At 33.2% G+C, this 12481-nt stretch overlaps 1 protein-coding gene across 5 annotated transcripts in view; it reads left to right on the top strand.

Moving 5' to 3' along the window:
• PTBP2 (polypyrimidine tract binding protein 2) overlaps window positions 1–12481 on the top strand; it is an 83589-nt gene that overhangs the window by 48824 nt on the left and 22284 nt on the right. For all 5 annotated transcript variants that reach the window (XM_015092131.4, XM_015092132.4, XM_015092133.4 and 2 more), the window contains exons 6-8: window positions 339–503; window positions 594–704; window positions 8872–9067. In XM_015092131.4, the coding sequence (XP_014947617.2) occupies window positions 339–503; window positions 594–704; window positions 8872–9067 (472 nt within the window). The remainder of the gene's footprint in view (window positions 1–338; window positions 504–593; window positions 705–8871; window positions 9068–12481) is intronic.

Below are 12481 nucleotides of genomic sequence, written 5' to 3' on the forward strand. Positions count from 1 at the left end.
TTTCATTGTTCTCTGAAAGTTTCTGTTTAAAACATTTTCTGAATCTGTCAGACTACATCATGTTGTTTTGAGAATAAATTATGTGGCATATCTACCTTGTTCAGCATTGGTCCCAAACCCTCAATAGCTGTTCTGAGGTAAATACTAGTATAATACTTGAATTGTAAACAAACAATATGTGGCTTATGGCAGGTGCTTAAAAGTGTATTCACTGAGCGAGTGTTAAATTTTTTTAAATCTGTATGTGTTCTAGAAAAGAATTTCATACTGTAGCATGTAGCAAAGTATAAGTGAATATACCAGGAATGTTTCTAAAGTGCTTATGTTTTGATTTTTAGCGTGCTCAAGCGGTTCTTCAAGCTGTGACTGCGGTCCAGACAGCAAGTACTCCTCTTAGTGGCACCACAGTTAGTGAGAGTGCAGTGACTCCAGCCCAGAGTCCAGTGCTTAGAATAATTATTGACAATATGTATTATCCTGTAACACTTGATGTTCTTCACCAAGTAAGTTTAATTTAATTTCCATTTTATCTATAAAATGGAGAAATAATAATACAGTAGATATAATTTGTTTTGGTTTTAATATTTTAACAGATATTTTCTAAGTTTGGTGCTGTATTGAAGATAATCACATTTACAAAAAATAACCAGTTTCAAGCTCTTCTCCAGTATGGCGATCCAGTAAACGCTCAACAAGCAAAACTAGTAAGTCTAGGTTTTTTTGAGAGCAATAATTTTCAGTGGCAGATATATATACACACACATATGTATGTAATTAATATCATTAATATGATTTATTATTATTTTATATATTATTAATATTATGTCAGTAACTAATACTGACATAACCTAGCAGTACCATATAGCATTTTAGATGACACAGATTAGTGTCATAGAGATAGTATTAGAAAGTTTAGTATTTGTGATAAAAAGAAATACTTATTTTTAACAGTTGTCATATTTGTAGTTATGTGTAATATAGGCTTATATTCTGCATTTTTGTTTTATTTAGGTTCAAATGCTTTGTGCTCTTGAGGATATAGCAGGATTATATTATGCATGCATACCTATATAAGATTTTACATTTTCCAGTGGGAGTTACTTATTAGCTGTAAGGTACTTTGGCTGAAATATATCTGTACTCATGTGGCTCAGATGCTGTAATAAGCTCACAGTTGATTTCCAGTATTCTTTTTAAGTATTATTTTTAAAGATAGGTTTTTTCAATATGCTTTTGGTCTCCTTTTTATTCCAATACGCTCTTGGTCTACTTTTTATTCCAATCACTTACGTTTTTGTTCTTACATATGGAGGGTAAGAAACTATTCAAAGCAGTAAAATTTACTCATGTCACAGCTACCTTTGAAAACTGCATACCAGTCTTTGTCTTACTTAAATCTTCCTTTGTCTCTTTAACTTCATGTGCTGTAGTATAATATTGTTATTTTTATTCCACTATTACAAAATTAAATATTTATTAAGTGTGTGTAAAGTGTTAGTCACTTAGTCATGTCCGACTGTTTGCAACTCCGTGGACTATAATAGCCTGCCCCAGGCTTTTCTGTCCATGGAATTCTCCTGGCAAGAATACTGGAGTGGTTAAACCTTTAAATTAGCAGTCTCCGCTTCAAATTGTCTTACTACCTCTTTTTTCTCTTTCACTCTTTTACTTTCAGATTGATTATGGTGCATTACTTCAGTGCTTCCTCCAGATCAAGATAGCTTGTTTGAAACCAGGCCATTTTTAACTACTGTTTCATTTCCATTCTTAGAATCTCATTTGGGGAGCAGAAGTAGCTTCAGATAGCAGAAAGACTTTACTAGTAATAATAGCATAATTGAAATGATTTACCAAGTGCTATTATCTCATTCTTTTTCTGACTACTCTGTATTGTAAACTGAACAGGAATTTTTCCTGTTAGCAGATGCTAAGATTCAAAGAGGTAAATGATTTATAATGTACACATCTGTAAAGTAGACATTTTTTCAGTCTACTCTTCTCCAGTATATTTCTACTCAGTGGTTCCCAATTGCATGATCTAATCGTATTTCCCTTTTCAGGAATAAATTAGCAATTATAGCGTTATTTTTTCAAAAATAATTATCTTTCCTAACATGCTTCAGCCCTCCAACTTTGGAGATACGTTATATTTAAAGAGGTACCAAAATATTTGTGGTTATGAGGTTTGCTTAATAGCAGACAGTCTAGAAGCCATGTTCTTGATGGCAATTTTCACAACTTCAAACAAATTTAAATATAGCACACATTTTTCTTAATGTGAAATATTTTCTGTCATTCCCTTCTGATCCAGAGGAAGACTGTTTAGTAAAGGACCAGCGAAATGGAATTTGTTTCAAAATTGTACCTCATTTGGGCTATGTGATGGGGAAAGTAGTTTATATATATTTTTCAGTATTTAATAGGTTTTCATTTAACCAGTCTTCTGCATAGAAAATAAGCATTAAACTACCGGCATTTGTGAATGTTTATATACACTCAGGTCTTCTCTACAAAAATCTACAAAGAGAGAATTACTTTGTTAAGCTTTTATTCTGGTATCTGAGCTCACTATATTTCACTCATTAGTGAAGAAAAAAAGGAATCTATTTTCTAATCTTGCTTGTCCCATTATCTTGTAATCCAGACTCCTTTTAAAACCTATACTTTTGATGACTCCAGTATTTTTTCTTCATACCTTATCTGGACTATTGAGTATAGCCAGAGAATATCACATAATCTAACCAGTTGATACCAGTTTAAACTCATCAGCATTAACTACATACAAATAGGCCCTCTACTCTGCTTGCAAAGTCTTACCACGTTTCTTTAGTCAGCATGTTCTCCCGTTTTCCACAATTGTCTGTATCAGATAGAAATTTGTCTTTCTACCAAGTCGCTTTTCACTCTTACGACCTTGCCTACTCCTTCTCAGAAAAAAAATAGAAACTGTCAGATGGAAACTCTTACCAGCTTTTCTCACAGAATATACTTATACCCACACGTTTCTTTTTTCTAGATATAAGGCATAGATATTTCTAAGACCAATAAACACCAGTTACCACCCTCTTCTGCCTCTTAGGAGTCTTTGTACTGTTATCTCCCCTTTCCCTACTTATTGTAATTTGGTTTCATTGTAATTTGGTTTCAGCACCCATTTGCTCAACAGATTCTCCCCAGTGTCACCAGGGATCACTGGAGTAGCTAAATCTCAACAGAATTGTTCAGTCCTCTCTTACCTAACCTCTAGGTAACCTTTCACACTGAATCTTAAAATCCTTTTTTTTCCTGGTCTTTAACACTTCTCACCTAGATATATCCCACCTCTCTGTTCATTATTTGTTATATCCCTCCCCTTCTTCTAGGGGGACCTCACCTGTTATACACAGCTTAGTTATACTTTGTGATTCTGACAGTACTCACATACCTTTATTTCTAGGTCACACATCTTCTAAGAGACCCAGGCTGGGACTGTGGAGCACCTTCAGACTTAGTGTGTTCAATTAAACTCCTGTCAACCCCACCACCACCACCACCAAAAATACTAAAATCTACATTTCTTATACCATTCTCTAAGTATTGATCAGGTCAAAGTATCATCAATCCAAGAAACAAGACAGAAAACATTGAATCTTCCTTTCTTCTTCCTCCTTTCAGCCTATCACCAAATCTTACTAATTTTAGATCCTAAATTTCTGTTCAGTCTATCCTTTTGTCTCCAACTCTTCTTGTCATCACCGTAGTCTAAGCTAGTGTTTTTCAAAGTGCTAGTCTCCAATGCTATAAGAAGCTTGTGCCAACATGCAGATTAGCTTACTTTTAGCTATAGTGTGTTTAGTGTCAATATTGATACTAAATTCTGATGCAAACTTCTCTTCATGCAAGGTGAACTGGGCTGCTAGTCCATAACCACAGTTTGAGTAGCACTGATCTAAACCATCAAGCCATCTCTTAAATCTGTGCCTCATTGGCCTTCTAGTCTAAATCCAACACTGTTTAAGAATGATCTCAACTTAAAAGTCATATTTCTTCCTTTCTCTGTACCCTTCAATGACTGATTTTTGTCCTTGGTATAAAAATGCTCTTTCTTTAACATAGCTTATAAAAACTCTAAATCTTGCCTCTCCAGTCTCCTCTTATATCTCTGTAACCATATTGGGCTTTTTTTTTTTTAATGTTTTTTTATTGTGGTAAAAGTCACATAATATAAAAAATACTATTTTAACCATATTTAACTGTACAGTTCAGTGGCACTAAGCACATTCACATTGTTGTTCAACTTTCACCATCATCCATGCCCTGAATTTTCCACCTTCCTAAACTGAAACTCTGTCTCCATTAAACACTAACTCTGCAGTCCCTCTTCCCAACTTCCACTCCCCAGTCCCCTGGCATCTACTAGTGTACTTTCTGACTATGAATTGGAGTATTCTAGGTATCTCATAAATGGAATCAAACAGTATTTGTCTACACTTAATATGTATTGGACTTCTTTAAATTTTTGTGTGTGCTGTATATTCTCTGATCTCATAGGCTTACAACTTGCTATATTCTATGTACAGAAATACTTTTCTCTTCATCTCTTTATGACCAACTCCTCATTTCCCTCTTTCAAGTTTCAGTTTAGAAGTCTCTTCTCCAGAGAGGTCTTCTGTAACCTTTCAACTAGATTTGATCCCTTCTTTTCTTAGTTCTTAACCACCACAGATCACATTTATAATTACTTATTAAGTGTCTGAATTCTGGAGAAGGAAATGGCAGCCAACTCCAGTATTCTTGCCTGGGAAATCCCATGGACAGAAGAGCCTGGTGGGCTATAGTCCATAGGGTTGCAAAAGAGTTGGGCATGACTGAGCAACTAAACAAAAAAGTGTCTGTGTTATGTGTTGGACTATAAGCTGTATAAGAGTGGTTGTCATGTCTGCTTTGTTCTCTGCTGTATTCTTAGAACCCAGCACATTATAGGTATGAGGGCATTTTTTTCAACATGACACAACTTACCCAGCAGCTGGTGTGCTGTAGATCTCTTCCTACCTTTCAACCATCCATGTACATCTCAGTGTATGATAAAATGAGTCAGATCTAAACTTTGTAATTCAGTTGCTACATTTTTATGCTTGTTAAAACAGTAGAAATCATGTAAAATTTACAGGTAAGGAATAATAGTTTGGGAAGAGAATTTCAAGCCTGCTTCTCTACGTCTGTAGTGATAGTTGTTCACATGATTGAGAGAATGAATAAATATCACCTATGCCTTGGGAATTCATTTAGCAGGCATAGTGTTTCTTTAGGTTTGGAGGGGAAGAGAACTTAGAGTGTTCTTTTAAAGTATGGTTCAGGACCTTCTTTTCGTATAGATTGCTTATAAAAAATGGGACTCTTAGGCTCCTCTGAGCTAACAGTTATAATCTTTGGGGTTGGAGCCCACTGCTCTGTTTAGTTTTTCAAGCCCTGGGAATCACTGCCATGTAAAGGGAGCTTGAGTGACGTTGCCAACCAGACTCTTGCCATGTATTAGTTACGATCTTTGGCAATTACTTTCAGTTAATTGGAATTATTTCCCCCTAGCATTTTATTTTATAAGGAATAGTAAGGAAAAAAGCATCTTAAAAATGGAGTTTTTTTTAGTGAGGGTTGGAGGGGAAAAATTTAACCATCTCCTGAATTTGTTCTGAGGTTCGTGTATATTGCAGTCCAGTCTGTTTAAAAATCTCTGAAGTCAGGGGGACACATGTACACCCATGGCTAATTCATGTTTATGTATGGCAAAAACATTACTATATTGTAAAGTAATGATCCTCCAATCAGTTAATTAAAAAAAAAAACCCTCTTAAGTCAACCAAAAAGGTAATGTTATGTATATTGAGGTTGGCATTTAGGGTGGTAGTCACCACCAGTAATCACCAATCGCTGTAAAAATAATAATTATCAAATAAAAAGTAAACTATTTTAAATGATCCTCACATTTATTAATGAAAAGGCCCTAATGCCTTTTTCAGAAATCTTTTTCAGTGTATTGGCAAACAAAAATGTCATTCCCTTACTGTGGCTTTCTAGTTTAGTTTCTGTATTTTCAAGGTATAGAAAGTGAAGTTGCTCAGTCGTGTCCTACTCTTTATGACCCTGTGGACTATAGCCTACCAGGCTCCTCCCTCCGTGGGATTCTCCAGGCAAGAGTACTGGAGTGGGTTGCCATTTCCTTCTCCAGGGGATCTTCCCGACCCAGGGATCAAACCCGGGTCTACCACATTGCAGGCAGACGCTTTAACCTCTAAGCCACCAGGGAAGCCCTCAAGGTATAGAAGTAGACTCTTTTTCATTTGTATCTTTAAAAATTATTTAGTTTCTACAACCCTGAGATTGTAACACACTTGGTAGAAGATTGTAACACAGCTTTTAGGGGTATTATCTACTTTTATTAGGAATATGTGCAGTTGACACTGCACAGTGACACTGTGTCTTTTGGAAATCCTATCATTAATGATTCCTTCCAGAAGAGTATATTTCATTAAGTTTCATTAGTGGCTTTTCCTATTTTTAATCCATATGCAGTGTTTCATTGTGTTGTTAATTATGCATTCTGTATTTAACATCTTTACTGAGTTTATCATGTTTTTGACATAAATGTTATATTTACTATGAAGATATTTTTTCCTGATTGTTTTCATGTACTCTCCAAACTTTCCCTTTGCATAGATACATTTGAGAGGCTTTTTTGCAAATTAACTTGGGCTTTTGCTGTCAGAAATCTTTGCTCCATCAAGATCACTACAATCTTGATTGCTGAACACTGACTGACTTGTGTGCTACTGTTATTTCCTGGAAGTTGGCAAATAACAATGAGCTTAAAGTGAGCTTGCATATATAGTTTAATTTGATTTTTCGTCTTACTTCACTTGTTGTCACTTTACCTCAGCCAACTATTGAAAATACCTGGATTTCTATTATCATGTATCCTTAGCTCTTTTTCCTCTCCCCTGTTGCTAATATACATATTGTTTCCTGATTTCTCTAGCTCTTGTATCTAAGGTACAGTTTTGTATATGCCTTTTGTGTTTTCCTTGTATGTATCTTAGGTATATCTGTGTATAATACCTACATAAAGGGTTTTTTTTTTGGTTAAAGGTTTCTAGATGGCTTTCAAGCAGTTAGCATATTCTTTGTAGATATTTGGCAGTCAACCTCTTTGATAGAACTTGGCCCCAAAGAAACTCTGCTTGTTTTTAAATTAGTCATTTTGCATCAGTATCTTACTTCTTGGGTTAATTGAGGTACTATGATCCAAAGCCAGGTCTGTTCTTCCAGTATATCAGATTTTTTATATATTATTGAAATAGTCAGCTAAGAGTGAACTTTGACATTCATATATAAGGTAGAGACAGATCTATTACGTGGCTCGCCATTTCCCCTATGGGAATGAGTAAATGAAGACCTATTTTCAGTGCTTTGTTTGCTTTTACAGCAGGGTACTGAATTAATTACTTATTAAGTATTGAATAAGAATTACTTACGAAGTATTGAATTAATACTTACATTACTCTGCCTGAGAGTGTTGATACTTCCCATTCTCATGTGATGATAGGTGCTTTCCCTAATTCAAATAGAAGTCAAATCCTGATGTGTATGTAGTTCCTTTATGTGAATATAGAAATGGGTAAACTTGTGTTGAATTGTGTTTTTAAGTTAGCTTTTAGCTTGGTAAATATATTCACTTAAATCTTAATTTTGTATGTTAAAGGAAAGGGTTTTCCTCTTTTCACAGAGTGGGAATATTTTAAATATAATATTTTAACTATAAACTTTATATACAAAGCAGCTATTGAGGTTTCCTTTTTCCATAATGGAACACTCTTGACTATTCTTAAGTCTGTTTCAGTTAACGTTCCTTCTCCAATAATACAGCCATTACAGTAGTTATACTGAAGTAATATAAAAATTCTCTTTCAAACATCAAATGTGAAAAATATGTTTGTCTACTATTAATATAGTTCTATATTTACACACCTAGTAGGTCTTGGTCTACATCGTATCAGGCTTGATCTGTTTATGTATTGTTACCCGAAGAATTTTTGTTTTATTTTTGAAGTGAATTAGAGCTAAACATGTTCTTCATTTCTGAACTGTTACTTTATACAGAAAATGTTTATTTTTCTAATAAAAAATCAACAATATATTCCCCTGTTCTCTAGTTTGTTCCAGGCTTCTGTCTAGCTGGAGTATAAATGGCAATTATATAGGAAGAGAAAAAAACATAACAGCAGCATATTTTTTTAATATGCTTGATATACCTTTTTCTGTGCTTTATAATTCATGATACGCTTGCACACATGTGGTCTTTTATCTAATCCTTACAATAATCCTGCAAGGAAGCGTGGCAGCCATTGTCATCTGTCTTCCAGATTCTGAGATTAGAAAAGATTAAATAACTTGTTCAAGGTGACCTAATTGAGTGGTCTTTCAATTCTAGAGCATAAGTATTAGCATCCAGCAAAAAATATGTGTGTAATAAAATTAACTTTAAACTATTGTGCAAAGTATTGATATTACAGTGCTACTTTGGCAGGATGAACTATATTTGTGAGCTTTGTTTTTTTTTAATTAAAATATTTGCAGGTTTTTGAAATTAAAAGTATATTAGCATATATATTTAACTGGTTATATTTTATATTTAAGTAGCGCTTTCTATTTAAAGACAGTAGTATTTGTGGGAAACAATATACATACAGCTAGTGTAGCAAAGAAGAGTATCTAATTTGATCCCTTTTCTGGCAACTTTTATTATGTGCAGCTTTTCATTGTTGAGTTTTTTGTCAGTTGTACTTTTTCTAATTTTTATCTCTTAAAATTGCTGATACACTTTATTCACTTTTACAGGCCCTAGATGGTCAGAATATTTATAATGCTTGCTGTACTCTAAGGATTGATTTTTCCAAACTTGTGAATTTGAATGTAAAATACAACAATGATAAAAGTAGGGATTATACTCGACCTGATCTTCCATCTGGGGATGGACAGCCTGCATTGGACCCAGCTATAGCTGCAGCATTTGCCAAGGAGACATCTCTCTTAGGTATGATTTTTATTGTCTGTACCACTTCTGCCAAATGGGCAAGTGCCCCAAACTCCAGTAAGTATAATGAATCTCCCATTTTGAAATTTAAGAAATTATGTTAGATTCCCCCCCCCCCCCCAGGTAAGAATGTATATGAATACTGTTGGAAGAAAAACATAAATTCATAAGGATAATTAAAGTCGTGTCAGCATTCCTTTCACCTATCTTATCTTCTCTCCCAAAATAAAAGAGGAAAAGCTCTAATGAAAAAATACTGTTGAGTTCTTAATAAAACATTTACACTTTAAAGTCTTGCTATCTAGAGGCCATTGTGCATATTCAGTCTTAACTGTTTCAGGTAGATTGGTAAACCAGTCTGATGGTTTCAGTTTAGCCCTGCACAGAAAAACCCAGAAAGTTAACAGAGGCAGCATATAATGGGAGTAGGTGTATGGATTTTTCAAAGCATATTGTAGTCTTAAAACACAGTTTTACCTAGGAAGAATTTTATATAAAATTTATTTTGGTGTTTATTTGCATTTTGTCTTAGTTATTATATTTCACCTCATTCAGCAATGGGTTTGACCCACCTAATAAAAAACCACAAATATTTGCAACTAATAGTTGACAGAGTCAAGATGAAGAAAAAATAACAGAAAATGTTTTGTAAGTAAAGTAAGTGATTTATAACTTCAGATGAAATTTTAGTTTCTTTTTGATGTATTCAGGAAATTCTTGGTTTCTGAAGTTTGTAAGATTATCATTAAATGAATGTTTCTGGACATATGGAACCTAAGATTGATGAATCGCAAACTTGTTCTTACTGTTTATCTTATTGCTGTTACTCAGTTGCTAAGTATTGTCCAACTCTTTGTGACCCTATGGACTGTAGCATGCCAGGCTCCTCTGTCCTCCACTGTCTCCCAGAGTTTGATGAATATAAGCTGAGCTTATATTCATTAATTTAAAAAGAAATGGCATTAAAATAGTTTTTAGAAATACTTATTTAGTGTGGAAATATAACGTGTTATCCATTTATAAATATGTTATATAAGTGATACATCATCTATGAACAGAGAGACACTAATGCACAAGAGAAGCATTTGATATTTGAAATTAATTCTGATAATTTTAGACAAAACTGACCCCTTATTCTGATTGTCTAATACAACTTGCAGAAGTTATAGCAGTTGATCATCATAATGAATTCTTTAGGTTGATAACATTCTTTCCTGAGAGAATCTCTATCAGTATGTGGGCTTAGTTTAAAGCTTTATTTCCTCAACTTGGCTTGTAAGTAAATAATACTAACTATTTTATGGTGTACCATTTTTTTAAAGTCTAGAATGAAACAGTAGTGAATGATACATGGCCTTTGCTTATAATTGTTACTATGAATTCTTAATTTTTTTACTGATAGAACTTATAGAAAAGACAAAAATCAACATTTATTGAATAGCTTCTAGATCCCAGGGGTTCTGCAAGGTACTTGGCAAATACATTATTTAATTCTTAAAATAACCAAAGTAGAAGATGATGTGAAGATTTTATCGTGTTCCTAAGAAGTTTAAAATTTTATGTTCAACTCATTAAAGAAACAATGGTAAAAGACTGAGAAATTTCAGCTAGTTTCAAACATAGGACTTTCTTAGACACATAATCACTTCCTTGGACCCTAAGAGCTATGTGTATTTGCCCATTGGAAGGGGTAGTTGATGAATTCATGTATGTTTTTTGGATTCTGGGTAGAGTCATGGATTTGTCTATGGAATTTATCATTTTTCTTGTAATGACCTTCATGGAATTCTTTTTTAAAGTAATAAGAAATAAGAAATCTTTCTCATAAAAGATTATATAGTCCTAGCATAACTAACTTTTGTCTTATTCAGTGCTTTTATCATTTCTCAAGTGTTCTACGTTTTTGCATTAAAAGAATGTGAGTAAAGTTGCTCAGTTTTTAGTAAATTAGTTTGGTGTCTTCTTGCTGCTCTGTCTTGAAGATTTAAATATAATATTCTGGCATACCTTGTTTCAGTGTGCTTCACAGATACTGTGTTCTTTTACAGATTGAAGGTTTGTGGCAGCCCAGCATTGTCAGATGATAGTTAGCATTTTTTAAGCAATGAAGTATTTTGTAATAACAGTATATACTTTTTTTAAACATAATACCTTTTGCACACTTAAACTACCATATAGTGTCAACATAGAAAAATATTTTGGGGTGAAAATACGTGAATTCGTCTTCCTTTATTAAATGACTTCATTGTTTACATGTTTTAATGGTTTTCACTGGGATTTTTAAAATTTTAAATATCCTCAAATAGTTTTTGAAAGGTGAGTTATAAATTCTAAAAATCAAATAAAGGAATTTATTTATAATTCATAAGAGATAACTACCTATATTTTGATATATTTTTCCTTGTTATGTAAATACATATTTGTAAAAAACTAAAATCACACTATTTGCAGTTTTGTGTTTGTCATTTTATTGAGGTTTTTTTTTTTTTTTTTGAAAAACAGTAATTACAATAGCAAGATAGCCTGCTAATGGATATATAATACTTTTGGATTTATGTTGGACATTTAGTTTCCCTTCATACTTTTCATTAATATAAATGGCATTGTGACCACCAATACCTGTATGTAACATTTTTGTTCTTTATTTACTTAGACTAGATTCTAGAACTAGAATCATTGTGTCAAAGAAATGTTAAAGCCTTGTGATTCTTGTTTCAAATTTCTTTCCAGAATGGTGATAATTAATTTAACATACATGGTATATGAGGCTGGCTATTCTACTTTTTCCTGTTCAGCATTGAGTATTAATACTTTTATTTGCTAGGGTATTAATAAGGATGTCAGATTATTTTAATTTTTACCATTTTATGAACTAGTTTATAATTTCTAAATGTTCATGAGATATTTACAAATCTGAATTGGTTGTGTGGATTCTTTCTTTTGGAATATACAACACATGTTAAATGTATATTAAGGATATTTTGCTCATATTTTATGAGCTAAGCATTCAGCTTTATTCTGTTACTGTAGATTGGCCGGTTATGGAAAAAGATGTTTTAAAATAATTCATCATAATCCAAACATTTCCATTTATAGGACATTAAGGTAACTTTTTTTGTACCCCCGCCCCCTTCACTCACCTTTGGTGGATAGTATAATCTTTATGAAGAATTACTTACTATTTTACTTTGTAAAGTAGTCAGCAGACACTGTAGTGACTAGTGACATGCAATATTGCTTTAGTAAGGTCATACCTTCTGGAATGGTGACTAAATTTTTTTCTCTGTTTATTTGCTTTCATTGGTATCAGTCAGGTGACTTCAGATTACAACAAACTAATATTGATAGGATCCATTTTCAGCTTGAGTCTTTCTAAAGCAGTACTTGTTCAAAGTGAAATAATTTATAGGTATC

Source organism: Ovis aries, chromosome 1 (assembly GCF_016772045.2).
Source record: "Ovis aries strain OAR_USU_Benz2616 breed Rambouillet chromosome 1, ARS-UI_Ramb_v3.0, whole genome shotgun sequence".
NCBI classification, from domain to species: Eukaryota; Metazoa; Chordata; class Mammalia; order Artiodactyla; family Bovidae; genus Ovis; species Ovis aries.